We start from the raw sequence: 16,442 nt of genomic DNA, 5'->3' as shown, positions 1-16,442 counted from the left end.
TCACACTGTGGTGTGATGTCAGGCTCAGGACAAAAGGATTTCACACACAGTATAAAGAGCATCATTGTCAAGTAAAGGTATTTTTGTATGGTCAGTGAAATAAACCAACTTGGGCAGTTTATTTATTCATCCATCTATCTTCCATGTTTCACTGTTTATCTGGAGTCAGATGGCTGCAGGCTAAATGATCTGTGCAGATGTTCCTGTCACAATCAATGTTTCCAGCTCCTCGTGGGGAACCCCGAGGTGTTCCCAGGCAATTTAATGATTTTTATTTCCTTAATCAAAGTATAAAGGAAAATTGTGCATTATTTGCAAACACAACTCTACCCAAATTGTGAACCAAAAACAGGTGTGCAATTTACCTATTTCCTTTATCATCCAGCTACAGTAACACACAGGTACTCTGGACAGTACCGAAAGCCGTTCCACGTAGAGACAGATGATGAATGCATATTGCATTGTCACACAGGCACTCTGAGTAGTAGCTGAGAGACAAAAGGTGCTATCTGATCTGCTGTACTGCTAACCAACACAGCTTATTTTCATTGTCCTGTCAGTATAAACATTCTCAATAAACACCATGCAAAATGCAGTCTAAAATGCAGTGAATAAGAGCAGTAATTTTCATTCACACGCTCCATGCATTCACACACACATATATATATATATATATATATATATATATATATATATAAAATTTATTTATTTTTTAATTCAGTTGTTATAGGGTTTTCAATGTTTGGGATCAGTTAGACATACAAACTGGTCAGCTAATATGCACACTATATATAATGAGATTCATGTCACCATTGCAAAGTTTTCCTTACATCATACAGGCATAATTAGCAGCAATAAAATATATTTCAATATGGTGGTTATGGAATTTATTTCCAAATAAATACTTCTTTGTTTAAGGGCATCGGTTTTAAGCAATAGAGTGGCAAAGAGTACTGTGTTACACACTGTCTGAGAGCAATAGTAGACTCACACTATCCATCTGTATCGTGTTACCTCCCTTTCCTACTCTTTTGTTACTCCCGAAGAGCAAGAAAGGTGTTTCTTGGTGACTAAACAATTACTTGCTTGTAGCAACTATTTTTTTTAGTACCACAGGCAACATAAACCACTGTACTTGGGATGTGGACTTGTTTGGGTATATTAAATTACTTTAGTGCTGCTTAGTAATTCCTTGTGAAAAAGAGGAATGATGAAAAGGATAATTTACTGCAAACAAAAAGGTAAAATCCTTATAGACATGTTCAAGTCTCTTTTAGGGGAAAATTCAGGCCAAGTCGTTATACTCTGCAGTCCTTTGGTCGGTTTGGGTTTTTTACAAATTTCCAGGGCTGTAGAATGAAATCCCATTACACGTTTGGCATACTTTTACCCATGTTTTGGCTGCTTTGCAACTGGTGGTCTGTGGTTTAAAAACATGGAACAGTAACGCACACAATCAGTTGAATTAAATCTGCCTCCAGCTGTTCATAGTTGGCGTATTAAATTACCCCTGTTGAAAAGGCCTATGCTGGCTGTGCTTTTTGCATGTTTAATCTTTGGGGATTTTTATTTTTAGTTCATGTTTAGTTAATATTTTCCCATGTCAAAACAAGATGAATGTCAGGCAAAGGCTCAAGTCCAAATTCTCTGTTTTGCCCTCTTAATATTAGATCAAAGAAAGGGATTTCTAGTGTATTTTATGTCAGGATATGTTGTGCAGGAGACTGTCAGACTCGCTGCTGTCATACACTTGTTATTTCTCTTTAAAAAAAATAAGGGGATTAGGAAAAACAGCTTTATTCTGGATTGACAGAAATGTGTTTTGAATGGATTCTAATACCCCTACAGTCATAGGATTCATTCAGCACATTAAGGAGCATGCAACTGTTTATATCAAGTCAACTCCCAAGCATCATGTCAAAACATGCTGTGTTAAAGATTGTGAGAAGCGTCTGTTGTTGAACTTGATTTGACCCAGATGAAGGAGCCAAGTAACTGACACCCTCAGTCTCCTTGCAGTCATGGAAGAGACAGCTTTCTGAAGATGGTTGAGTAGCAACATGAGCCCTGTTAGCTTCCCTTCTCTGGTCTGCTGTGACCAGGCATGGTAGTCCTGGTGGGATCCCTGGAGGTAATTTAATAATATCTCGTTGGACACTGGCTGCATAATACAAACGTGTGTGCTCACAGGGATATATATGCATGTGCTGGTGTTTATGGGCATGTGTGTTAGTGCTCAGTTTGTGAGCCATCTTGAAATTGCATTTGTACTTTATTTGGTAGTGATTACAATTTTTGATTGTGTGCTTTGGTTAGTCTAGTATCGTGATATATAAAACTGGAGTACCAGAACTTGATGGTGAATTTTGTGTTGCATTTCCACTCCTCAAATGTTCCTATTGTTCCAATACTGGCATCCTTATTTGAAAGCTATAGCGTGTTGGCACATTAAGTCATTTTACAGACTCTATGAAATTCTTAAAATTTGAAGTAATAAACACAATTTCTGCAGATTCTTGAGTGCCCACATACCTTACAGCCACTACAGCTTTTCTCTTTTCCAAGAAAACCCTTACTGGGGTGATTAAATTACCCTGCCATTTGTGTTATAGCATTATTAGTTGAACTTTCTGCTCTCAAGCAGCTGTTCACCAGCAGCAAAACAGTGGGGTAAACACGTGAATGTTCTTTGTCTGCATAATTATATTTATACAAAAAGGATGCTTAAGGAGAGAATCCCTGGGCCAGTTTACCATTTTCCAGCTTTACACCAAATTTATTGGGTGTAAAGCTATTTATTTCTTTTGCCTATGCTTCACCACTCCAAGTAGTTTTGTGAAATGTAACTTTGTAGCTTTTGTGTAATCCTTCTGGCAAACAAACTGCAAAGACCTAATCTGCCTAATTTGGCATTTTCCTTCCTGCATAGCATCAGTACATTTTAACAAAGATTAGACAACCAGAACTAGTTCTGGTTTCAGGCTTTTGTAAGAGTTTAGAAATTATTTAATAACTGGACAAGTAGAAGTGATTCATTAAGAAGCATCATCAGGTGTGTGTCCATTTGTTTTTGTTTTTTTTTCTTGTAACAAAATGTAAAATAAACAACTGCTGCCAAAGCTGCGTGAAGCACTTCAGATGCCTTAATGAAACTGGAGCCATTCTAAGCAGCTGTTGTAGTCATTTTTTCGGGTCAAATCACATGATGAATGTTTTCTCTGCCTCAGTGGCAAAGCTTTCGTGTCTTGGCTTTCTTGCAAAGCAGACAAGCAGTGAGCTGTCATGTTATGATCCTGTCTGTTGTCAGTCAAGCTTCTCTGAGTCACAGAGCTGGATTTTAGAGACATTTTTGTATTTGAAATGGTCCTCTGTTGTACATTCGGAGAGTCTGGAGACTTGATTGACGCTGAAAATATAACATTTTCCTTCCTTTTTAAGTTAAAAGCAAAGCCGTAAAAGGATCTTCCCAGAGTGTGTTCATGATAAATCCAGGACACATTTATTTAGCGCTTCATTGACAAGCTCTAAGTACTGATCAGTATGTTTCATGTGTATAATTGCTGAGCCTGGCTAAAGGCTGATTCGACTCCAGCATTTCCTGTTTGAGTGTGAGTGTGTATGAGAGAGGGAGAGAGAGGCAGAAAGAGGGGAGGTTAACAGTGCCAGCTGTCATCTCTCACTAGTGCTAACTAACTGCTAATCTCTCGCTCAGTTCCACAATGATGACATTGAGTCCCACAGACTGTCGGCCATCCATCTGCCACAATAGTCAATTAAACACGATCAAACTTGGTGGGAAAGTCAGAAATATAAGGAGGGGTTTTTTTAAGAGTAAGGAGATGAATTTTAAAATGGGAAAAGGGTGCTTGGGTAACAAATGAAAATATTTATTTGGGAGTGTTGTTGCATGCACTCACATGCTTCCATGCTTTTGTGTCTGCATTGTCACTAAGGAATCCAATCTATACTGTCCATCTGCCGCAGCATGATAGGGCTCCCAGAGGACGTGGTACTTGAGGTCTGTGCATGTTAGACACAGTTCAGACATATGACATCACAGGGATTGAGTATCATCACTAAGAGATGGAAACTGATAACATGGCTCTAACTTAATCTGGGGTTTTCCTTAAAAGTGGAGATTTATTTCCTGAAAAAGTCTCCCTAAAATTACAGACACGTTATAAATTACAGGAAAAAACAACATCTGCGATCTTAGTAAGGTGTTGGATTACCATTTGCTGCCCGAGCTGCTTCATTGCACCAGTGATGAAGTCACTACCCGACCTTCCTTAGGTTTTTAACTGGGTTGTGCTGTAGTGACTATGAAGGGCAGTTCAAATTCTGGCTTTACATATTAAGGCTTTTTTTGACACTCTGTCTCTATGTAGGGGGCATTGATAACCTGCAAGAGACTACTTCCACCATTATAGAAATGTTTCATTATTAAATGAAAGTGATTAACTAGAAAAACATTTTGCTTTCCAGCGAACCTTCACATTGAGGGGATAAGTGGAACCACCCCATAACAGACCCACCAGATCCCCTTACTGAAGCAGTCAAGGCTGGGATTATATTTGCTTGTGGACATACGGGGGGACAGCTGTGGACACCACAGATGAATAGTTGTTTTCCTAACTGTTTTTATGCACACTCGGAGGAGACATAAATTGTTGGGGAATTTTAGTGCATTTCTGCATTGACAAGTCTGCGTGGTCATAACAGATTGGGCGGCCCACGGATGTCTTCTTGTTTACCCAAGTACATCCTCCTTACTTTAAGACATGGAAACTATGACACTGCAAAGTGGGTTAAAACTATATTATCTCTACAGACTTTATGTTGATTTGTATATAGTATATCTGCTGTGGATGTAAAGAAAGGTGGCATGACAGAGAGGCTGTTTGGTTGCAGCTAAAGAAAACTGAGCTGGCCATGAAACAGATCTTTTGTTATATATAAATAAATAACTATGCCTCAATACAACTGCTGTGCCTGAGGCTGTCAGAGCTCAGATGTCTCTCTGATGCTTGATCAGAGTTACCCTTCAAGTTATTAGTTTTGCATTTAATTATGATGGAATTTAGGTCAGAGGTCATTCACGTCTATCAGTCTAGCAGTTTTCAATATCAAAATGATTCTTTTTTACTAAATTAGGTTAAAGTTAAAACAAGAAATGTCAAAACACTCAGTCGGGCATTTTTGTTATTTTCTAACATGGTCAGTAATTGCACGGTGAGAAGAAGGAGCAGAGTGCGTGCAGCTGAATGTGCTTCATGTTGCCACACTCACAAATTGCCAGACCAGAGTGTGCCCGTACCTGGCTTTGGGATTTTTAGGGTGACATAGAACATTATTCTGAGTGGTAAAAATAAATGTGGAGTGATTGCTCTAGTTGCCACTGAAATTCAGTGTAATCACAGAGATGTTACTAAGAATTAGCGTTTCTGAGGTCTGGATATTGAATTACTAGCTGTTGGAAAACATTCATGTTAACTCACTGAGGGAACTTGTCATTTGATGATGCTGCATGAATCAACACACTGTCTGACACAGAGGTCATCAAATGGCCGTGGCTGTGGTGAATGGCTATGGATAATTAATGGATAATGTAGACCTTCTGCACACTGAACACTTAATCTAACATCAGTTTCAGCTCCAGTGCCACAACAATAGAAAATCTTTATCGCCTCACACCTACTATACCTATTTAACTTTTAATTCTGTCCTATTATTGTAGGGTCTTTACCTTTTCAAAATAAAGCACCTTGAGGCGACTACTATTGTAATTTGTTGCTATATCAATAAAATTGATATTGATTGCTATTTGATTTATTATAACTGACCCCTGTCTGCCCTGTTTTATTCTGTGATATTGCATTTGTTTATTATTTATTGAGCTTTATTGAGTTATTAGTTATTGACGTTAAAGTAATTTCAAGCTTTTGGGATAAATTATTTCTTATCCTCCTACTTACATCATCTAATTTTCTTTTTTGTTCCTGTTGTATAGAATCACTTTTAAGTTAGTAAAGCTCATGCAATATCATTCGATATATTTAATTTTAAGAGAGATTTAAAGAAGGCCTTGTTTTACTCTACAGTATAGCATAGTGCATCTAAAGCAAAATTATATTGGTTGTTTAGTAGGTTTACACCACAAAATCATGCATTTTGGAGAAATCACTTTTAGGTAGAGAACTTGTTTTTTATTTACTTCAGTTTTATTAGACTCTTCTTAGTATGCAACTGACCAGTAGTCACTTTTCTTTGCTACAGCAAATGACATTTATGAACTAGTGCTGACATCTTAAACGTATTACCGATAAAAGCTGGTGGAGCGTTTTTGGGTTTTTCTTTTTTCACTCCTCAGGGTAATGCAGCATTCAGACTGAGAAGAGAGAGAGACTGAATAGTTTTCCTAAACTCGTTGCTAAGCACTGAATTCCTTTTAATCCACTGCTGAATCCAGCTTATTTAGACAGGTATTTAAAAAATGTCCAACAATGTTAAGAACTACTATTTGACTGGAGTTTGGGTTGTTAATATATTCTGTGTAACCTGTAAAACATATATTCAAGCATGAGGTCAGTTGTAAGCTCAAAGGCACCAATAGTGTGAATATGATGAAGTGACAAGCAGGTCTTTGCATACTTAATTATTACGAAAAGATGCTTAAGAGCTTTTCCTACACCACAACAACACCTTTGTTTTATAACCTAGTTCAGGAGGGCAGCCAGTTTGAAATGATCTAATGCTTATATACATGCATCCATGTGGGGTTAAATTCCCATTTTACACCTTTATCATGATACCCTAAACTCAGATGTGGTGAGCAAACATTTGGGCACATGCGTGCTGCAGAGGTAGTTTAATCCGTTGAGGTCACCAAAAGAACTGGAGGTAGAAGAAAGGGATAAAGGGTTAAAAGAAGAAAATATGTGGGGCAGTAGAGCAGAAAGAGAATGTCAGAAACTAAATGGAGGGAAATTCTGACAGAGTGACGGGTTGTGTAAAGACTTTAGACTCTACTGTCTCCGCTGTTTGTGTTTCTCTCACCATGGGGTCCTGTCGTTCAAAATAAGACTGCTCTGTTTAAGAACGACCACACTGGGGCTACCAGGTCCCTGCAACAGAAAGTGTGTGTGTGCATGCCAAATCTAGTGAGTTGGAGGCTTGTTGTGCTTAAGTGTGAGCTGTTTTTTTGTGTTTTTTGTTTTTTTTAAACGTTGTGCATATGTGAATACGAAAGAGGGAATTAGTTGTTATAGAAGTGCGTTTGTGAGCATGTGATGGGTTGGTTGAGTTTGTGCTATGCCGTGTGTGTTAGTGTGTGCATGTTCAGAGCATCTGAAGAGGCTTATTACCCTATTCACTCCCCAAGAGAGAGACAGGTCCTCATTCAGTTTAAAAGTTCCTGTTTGTTTCAGTTGAACACTTGATTATGTTACTTGTTCTGACAGTCTATTGAAGCCACCAGCCTAAATGAAGCAATCATTTATTTATGTGCAGAACAAAGGCACTGCCTGGCCCTATTTTTTGGCACAATGTTCCCATCTACATAGCTTCCACTATGCTTATCCACCCTCACAATGCCTCACAATGCTTTGTAAAGAAAGATTTAAGGAGAGATTGGAGAGATTTTCCCGTTTCTCAAACGCTGCTCTGTACCCTGCTGTAAATATAGTAAAACAGATATTTGCAATGAAAATAAGAACCATAATTGTTGGAATTCCCTAACCTAATAACATTGTCTGTGTGTTACACCAATAATGCTGTTTTAAAATGAAGCTGAAAATTTTTTAAAGTATTAGGCAAGAAAAAAGAAAAAGAAAACCGTATTGCCTAACAATTATTATTCTCTTTTTAAAGGACTTCTATCACCTTTACCATAAGGTTTTACATTTTTATAATGATTTTGTCCTTTTAATAAAAATAAAAAAGGCAATAGTGTAATCTGTAATAAGCTAAAACATATAAAATCATTTTTCCCCTTAAATCCATCTTTCTCTCCCTTTTTTTCCCCATGTTTATGACAACCATCTGTTGTTTTTTCCAGACCATCCAGATGATTATGTAATATCAGCTTTGGGGTACTTGCATGGTTTGTTAATCCATCACCTCCACTGCATGTATGCCTCAGTGCACATCTTCCTATTTCTGTGTGTGGGTTCTGTACTGAGGTCTATCAGTTCAGTTGACATGTTTCCCTTGGAAACACATTAATATAGGTTATCCATGTCTTATGGACTTAATCTGAATGCATGACCCAGCTACAGAACTGTGTGTGGAAATGTGTGTGTGCAACCATCGAGAGATATTTAACCCAGCTTCACACTAACATACACACATACACAAACACACCAGCATTGATCCCCTTCTCACGCAAAGCCACTCAACACGAGGCAGCTCTAGTGTTTTCAGCTCACTGCAGGTCAGCATTAAAAGCTCTAGCGCTACTAATTGCGCACTTATGTGAGCCACATTCAGCTCTCAATCCTCCAAAAATAGCTCTCTTGTACATAAAATGTATACAGGATTATTGAATAGTTTTGTAACTATAAAGAACAACTGAACTGCTTTTCAGACATTCTACCATGTTTTGTCATAAAAAGTACGCTTGCGTGTATTGCTGCCTATAGAACTTCCAACCTACAAAAAATTGTAGCCTTTTTTTATGCGCACTTTTTAAAAACTGAATGGTATGAAATAATTTTTAAAAAAGCATTCTGAGATCACATACTAATGCTAACAAGCAATAACTTGCACTGCACTTCTGTTTGCTGTATTTTCAACCACAAAATTCCACTCAATCTGATACCAAATTAATCCCTCTTCCGCTCCTCCTTCTCATTTTTCCAGGATCTTTTAGAGGTCCGCCTCTTTTACATTGCTGTACCACTTGTAATCAATATACCTGTGCTGTGATCGTTATTGTTTTTTCTGCTTCTATGTGGTGTTCTCATGTAATTTTTTTATTAATAAAAACAAAATGCACTGACAACAATACAACTAGTAAACAGAACAAATGAAGACAGTGAACAAAGAAACAATGGTTTTTCCTCTGGCGTGGTAGTTTAAAATAAACACAGGCCGTTCATGAAACAGGATATTAACAGAGGTTTTTATGTAGTTATGTGATTTAATTGCACTCTGAGGAATGCTCATACAGATGCCTCCTAATGAAAATAATTTATTACACTAAACATGAACTCCAAAATGTATTGTTTTAAATATATACACGTATATAAATATATTATTCAAATGTATATGTTCTGCAAAATATCAAAGATTATCCAGATGCTAGAAATTGAGTTTTTTCTCATACTCTAATAAAACATAGATGCAAGTTGTAGCAGATGGATGCACAGGCGGCTTAGATGGTGTTAGGACATGTGTGGGTGATCTGCTTCAGCTGTCACACTCTTGGCTCCCCACCTACATCTCTATCATTTCATTTGACCCTCTCTCCTACGCTTCTCAGTTTCTTTTGTTCTCACTTTCACACCTTCTCCGTGTCGCTCCTCGTGCGAGCGTTGCTATACTTTCTGGATGGTTCGCCGATCGAAAGAGTCCTGCCACAATGTGAGTGTGGGTGAACGTGTGTTTGCTTTATCTGCAATGAGACATGGTCCTGTGAGAGTCTCTACATCACCTGTTGCCATGGTAGTTAAATAGGCAGAGAAGGAAAGGGAGGAATGGAGGGAGACAGGCAGGCAGAGGAAGGGAGCAGAGGGAAATTAGATGAGTGCATGCTCTAAAATAAACTAAGGAGGGGAAGAACTGCAAATAACAGGGAAAAGGGAGGAAATTGGAGATTCATACTTGTAGCTAAGTCATTTGGTTGAACAATACAAATTGCCCTGGAGTGCTATTTGTCTTTGAAGATTGGACGAGTCATCGGAAGTCTTAAAAATCTGTGATGTTTACAGTCAGAGCAGTGTAATCACTGAGAAACATGGTGTAGCTGCGTCTCTCCACCCACACTAATGAAACAGCAGTTGCTGGTAATATAAAGCATAAGGCAAAGACAACCCATAATTTTCTCTTTCTCCAGTCAGCCATGTCTGCCTTTGCTAGACATCACTGAAGAAAGATGTAATTTCAGACTGTGTCATAGATAATTAAATGGATCTCTTCTTAGCATAGGTAATACCAGTAACCCTTTCCAACAGCTGATTATATGAAAGATGTGTCTACTCCTTTTTCTTCTTCTCAGTTTGTCTTGCAAGAAATTTGTTCACCATGTTCAGAAAGAGACAGTGTTGTGTTTTGTCTCATCTAATTTGTTGTAAGTGAGATGGGAATTTGTTATAAGTTTACAGTAGGAAAAGCTGTGGATAAAGAAATTGAGCAAAACATGTTTGTTTCTGTTAATATAAATATACAGAAACAGCCATATATATTTTATTTTATATATATATATATATATATATATATATATATATATATATGTCTATAATATAAATATGAATATAACATTTAAAGATTGTTGAGGTTTTAAGTGGATAGAAAATGCTTAAATCCATGTTCACTGATTGCGCCGACATATCTTGTGCAAGGCATAAATAATTTAGCACCTTTTCTTGCACATTACAATAAAACGTTAGCAGGTTGATTGCTAATCAAGGAATGTGCACCACTGGATTATTCACACAGAGGAGATTTTGGATGTTTATAGTTTGGTTAAATAGTTTTTGTTGAACATAAAATGAAGGGGGGTGGGGGAGTCGATGAATGCTGATGTTGGAAGAGTAAAAAAGGAAAAGGAGAGGTAGAGGTGGACAAGTGCGTGTCAGCATAATTGCAGGGAGTAAATGGGAGGCAAGAAAAATAAGACATGAATACGAGAGAAAGAAGATAGGAGGAGGGGAAGTGAACGTGAAGGGGAATGCCATTTGCGGCTTTGTCTGGTCCTCCCGAGCGAACGACGGATAGACATGGATAAACGAACAACTGAATGAAAAGAGGAGAGGGTGTGAGAGAACGCTGCCCCTTCTTTAACTGTCTTTTCAGAGATTAGGGAGGAGAGCATCACAGTGTGTGCAGTTCATCTATTCATGGCCAACGCCTGCGTCTCTCACAAGCATGTGAAAGAAGAGAGGGAGCAGGGACTTAGCCGCAGAGAGACTGTGTGTGTGGATTTCTTTATGAACGCATTAATCACGTGTACATTTTTATCAGATAGCTATGGGATTAATTCTATCTGGTAAAAGTGGAGAAAAACTAGGCGTCAGTAAGAAAACAGGAGGTGAGCTGATACAAGGAGAGGGAGTATGTAGTCTACGTGACTGTGAACTGCAATAATGCACTTCTCTTGCACAATAGAGCAAGAGAAGACAGTGTGATTGGCTTTAATGTATGGGAGCATTAAAGGAGGATGCTGTTAACAGTCTTGAGTGTGTGGAAGGATCAAGTGGCAGGAAGAGAGGCTAACGCAAAGAGGAGCTTTTTAGTTCCCGCAGTAAGCAGGAGAGAAATACACGATCTAGTTCTCATAGCTTAGTGGAGTGGGGATGTTGCAGGGATGTTATGTTTAAGATGGCTAATGGAAGTAGAGCCGATGTGGTCTGACAGCAATTTGTGCTGCAGGGCCTGCCTGGCTCATTTGAGAGTGAGTTGTGTGTGAGACAGAGATTGGAAGAGAGGAAGGAAAAGAAATCCAGAGCGTGTGATGGTGATGTGTCCAGATGGGCTTTGCTAAGGTTTAGTAGGCAAAAGCTTGATTTGTCTTCTCTAAATTCCCTTTCGTGCATCAGAGGTGAAAGAAGTCATATCTTCTAGCAGTGCATCAAAAGATCAGCATTTTAGTACTGTTAATTTACAGGCAGATTGAGGTGGCTTTATAGAGAAAGTGCGTATAAAAATGATACATTAGTAAAACATATAATCTACAAGTTTCTTAGAGAATTTATTACTAAATGTAAAAATGCATTAATATTAGATATTTCTGGGTTTAACAGCCATGTAACCAATTTTTTGGCATCACGATTAATATCTAAAAGCTTGTTATTGAGCATTATGTATCCCAATATAACTATTCCGTGGCGAGGGCGGGGGAAAAAACAAAACTCTTTGTGTAAGCTAAGAACTAAATTAATTATTGTGCATTTGTTAGTCACGCATGTCAGAAAGTTAAATTAGACACATTGATTTAAAAGTATAGGGCATTTGGGGGGAGGGGTTAGAAAAAAGCATTACTTGCCAGTTCAGAAGCCATTTCACTGGAGGCTTTTGCTCACCAGCCTGTCACCTTGATTTGACCACAACACAAAGCTGGTGACAGTTTCAGGAAGTGTGCGTGTGTTCGTCTGGGCTTCTCACACTCTAAACACTCTTTCCAATCCATTTGACTCCCTAATCCACCGAGAAACCGCCGCTCTTTTTCCCATTCCACTTTTTTTTTTCTTTTCCCTCTACCCCTCCCTCAACAGTTGACGAAGTGTCTGAGTTTCTGCAAAGTTGGCTAACTGGATTTTCTACAAAATCCACATACGCACACACACATAGACTGGCTAAACTGACTACTCAAAGATATTAGAGATCCAAAAAACAAATGTTAATATTTGGATATGAATCCTGTTTCCAGTTAACTGTTCTTGGCTGCTTTGGAGGGGGAGAGGAAAAGTAAGGAAAAAAGGGGAGTTGGGCAACGAAAACAAATTTAATTAGTTGAATGGCCAGTTGGGAATATTGGACGGCAAGGGTGTTAACTCGTTTGTAATGAGTTGTGGTGAGGCCAGCTTTATTGACATTGTGGTAGAACAATGTTAAGATATTTGAAAAATGTAAGGGCACAAAGCAGCTCACCATCTGATTGTGTATCATTCACAAAAAATATGTTAGTGTGTCATAAGGAAAATAAATGAGAAAAACGGAAATATGTAATGGCTCTAAATTTTTGACCATGGACCATGAGCTTCATATTTCAGTAGCCCAAGGCAGAAGTTTATATAATGTATATATAACACATTGTCATCATTTTATTGAGCTTTCTTGCCGTGCATTCACCAGGTAAGCCCCTTTTCCTTCCCAAGGGGCATGATTGGTTGGTGAGCGTGAGGAAGGAAGTGCTTTGATCAGCTATAAAGATTCCAGTTTCCCTTCAATCCGATATTTTTTTCCTACTTTTTGATTTTGCACTTTGGTCGTTTTTTTTCTTTCACTTCCATCTTTAAATTAGTTTTTGCTGTCGATCTGCTGTTTACCAAAAGTATTGCCTGCATTAGGTGAAAGTTTATCACATGCCTCTTTCTTTCTCTCAGTTTTTCCTTTTTCTTTCTTTCTTTTTTCTTTCTGAAGCTTTTTTAGTCTCCTTTCATTTCTTTCCCTCTCCCTCCCCCGGCTTTCTTTTGAGAGAGGGAGTAAAGAGAAAGAAACTTAATCCTTCTATTGAAAAAGAGGTGGAACAGTCAGGGGCCTTTTTCCTTATTTTGCTCAAAAACCCACTCTGGTTCTCATTCTTTTCTTTGTGAATACTCAAAGTTGCCTGTCCCAAGCACTTGCTCACACACATACAGTCAACATGTGAATTTTTTTTAAAATTGATTTTCCCCTCCATTGTCTGTTTTTGATGGATGGCTAAATTCTGCATGTTGTTCTTACTGTTAAGACTGTAATGTACAGTTTAAATTAAAAATATTGTTATATTCGATGTTAGGGACTTTAAACTATACCAGTGGGGGTGCCACAAATTCAGAAAGCATAAGTTTCCCATGCACAGCCATTGGTTCAGCGGCACTCATGCTGCACTAAGGGCTATGATGAAAGCCAAATTTGTGAATGTTAAAATGTTTCTCACAAATACACATACTCTGGGACTGAGGTCAAACCAGCATTCATACTATTTTTAAAGCTGTGTGGGGGAGATGTCAAATTGAAGTATTGCATGATGGATGAGGTTTTGGAATTATGTTTGGTGACCATTTGATATCTGTAGACTTTTTTTAAGCTATACGTTTTGTGCAACTATGTTCTTTACTGGACACAGTAATTTTTTATAACCTACTTTAGCCTTGATTATTCATTACAATATTTTAAATTCATCTAGTGACTACTGTGTCAGGTTTTTTAAAAAAACAAAACAAAAAAAACTTTAGGGACTGAGCATAAAATGTTTTTGCACATCTCCAGTTATAATTCACAAGTGTTCAAGTGTAATCTGATCTTCATGTAATTCACAAATATAGAAGACACAGTCTGATTAACTAAAGTAATAAAACAATTTCAAATTTAATTGAAAATCAAGTACATAAACATTAATTTCCTGTTTTTGTTGTTTTTGTTTGTTTGTTTTTTCCCTCAAATTAAGGGCTGGAAAGAAAGAAATACTTAAATGTATCTGCTCTTTTAATAAAAAGGGTGTCTTGATCACAACGTTTAAAGAAGCAGCATTGTGAGGTTACATAACAATTTTAAAAAAAAAGAATATATCAGGAAATATTTTTAAATACCTGGATGTTAATAAACCCTAGCAAAGGACAAACTGCAAATAGCAAACTGCAGGACCGTTGCTTCCAAATGAGGTTACCCTAAGGTGACAGAAAAACACCTGCATTGACATCTACAGAAACCTTTGTTCCTGTTGTCTATAAGAAAAGACACTGAATAATAGGATTGATTTTAATGGAAAGACAGCATAAAGGAAATGACTGCTATCCCACAAAGCAAACCAAAGAAGTAGAACTGAAATGCACAGTGCTGTGCTTGGAGGAAAAAATCCAATGCACATTATGAACAACACCTGCTGACAGTGAAGCATTATGAAAGGAGTGTCAAGGTCAGAGTATAAAGGAACAGCAATTTAAAATTGTATCCAGACGTTTTGCAGGGGAGAGTCAGGGCACCAGTGTATGACAGTGTATGAAGCTTAGGAGAGACTGTATGATGCAAAAAAAAAACAATTACTCAAAGTACACAACTAAATCGACACAATGATTGAGAAAGATAATTAATATTTTGGAGTACCCAAGCTAAAGCAATGACCTAAAACCAATTGCGATGCTGCTGGATGACCTAAATAGTGCAGCTTAATTGAGACATGATGAACTAAAACAGTTTTGTGGGGGAGGAATGATTCAAAATTCCTCTTGCTTGTTGTCTGTGAAGCAGCTACAGGGAACATTTTGTTTTTGTATTTTGCACTGTGTGTGTCTTTGTCCCTGTGTGAGTGGCTGTTAAATGAGTTTGTCACATTATGTTTTCTGTAATTGTGGCTCAGTTATCTAAGGTCCGACTTAGAGCAGGGCGATATGACCAGAAATATTTATCACGATATACATTTGAAAATTTGCGATAACGATATAACTGATGATATAATTGACACTAGACAAAAAACTCCACAACTTTATTCGTGCAAAAAAAAAAATCAACGTATTTTCACTTAAACAAGCAGCTGTTTTTTATGTGCATTAAAGTTATATAAAAATTTAACAGTGCAAATGCAAAATCCATGCTGACAGTTTAACCAAAAGGCATTTCCAGTGGAAATTTGCCGACATATCCTCAGCATAACCATGTATAATATCAACAAAACTTAAAAAGAGGTTATACACACACAATACGGTAATATTATGTTGAAGCACAGTACGTATCACTCCGCGAGGCTCCTGCCTACGCTAGCCGTAATGCTCCGACAATCCATCAAGCGGTGTGGCTTCTAACTTAACAGAGTCGTACTAAAACATTTGACAGATTTTCCAGCGCCGTGTACCACATGAAATTGTTTCGAGGTCAGTAAACACAACCAGAATTCATACATAAGGCACACGGGATTATAAGGGGCACTGTTGATTTTCAGAAAAATTAAAAGGATTGATTTTAAATGTTCCGTATTTTCCAAAAAACATGGTAATAACGACAGCCCGCTAGCATGTGCTACCAAAAATAGTGCTTTGTTGTGTATCTGACGGACGAAAGCTAAACCAGTTCCACACCACTGAAGTTGCAGCATTTTTACAAACCAATTCTGGTTTATCCGTTTCATTCAACGATCCGCTTTCGCCCTTCTCATTCTCTGTCGCTGGCACGCTTTTTCCGCCATGTGCGTATGAAAACAAAGGCACGGCGCTAGTCGGACTGCATTTTAGAATCCATTCAGAAATGGTGGTAATGCCAGAGTTTTCACAAATTTGTTTTCCAGTAGGTGTGCTACTAAGGATTGACATATAGCTGCCATTTAAGGATATAAAAACTGAAAAAATGAAAGGAAAGATATTATTTATTTATATATATATATATTAAAAAAAATAGATTAAAAAAGGACACCACAAACTCTTTCGATTTTTAAATGACAGCAGCATTTTTCCAGCAGCTGCAGACAGCAGTCTGTTGCACAGTGTGCTTGCTCACTCGTGGATGTTTTTTTTTGTATGCATTAAATTGCATATTTCCCAGCAAATTTACTTGGGCAGAAACATGGCAGTAGTTTAAATAATCTGCTTTTC

The 16,442-nt window shown here is 37.7% G+C and overlaps 1 protein-coding gene across 3 annotated transcripts in view; it reads left to right on the top strand.

The window, feature by feature from the left end:
* LOC146525853 (frizzled-3-like) overlaps positions 1-16,442 on the top strand; it is a 33,097-nt gene that overhangs the window by 2,280 nt on the left and 14,375 nt on the right. Inside the window, exon 2 of one of the 3 annotated variants that reach the window (XM_085168291.1) lies at positions 3,954-4,018. The exons of the other annotated variants lie outside the window; for them this stretch is intronic. Coding sequence (XP_085024417.1) covers positions 3,986-4,018 — 33 coding nt within the window. The 5' untranslated portion in view covers positions 3,954-3,985. The remainder of the gene's footprint in view (positions 1-3,953; positions 4,019-16,442) is intronic. 3 annotated transcript variants of the gene reach the window in all.

The sequence above is a fragment of the Neolamprologus multifasciatus genome, chromosome 1 (assembly GCF_963576455.1).
Source record: "Neolamprologus multifasciatus chromosome 1, fNeoMul1.2, whole genome shotgun sequence".
In the NCBI taxonomy this organism is placed as follows: domain Eukaryota; kingdom Metazoa; phylum Chordata; class Actinopteri; order Cichliformes; family Cichlidae; genus Neolamprologus; species Neolamprologus multifasciatus.
Note: the sequence above shows the minus strand (reverse complement) of the source record. Positions and strands in the feature narration are given on the sequence as shown.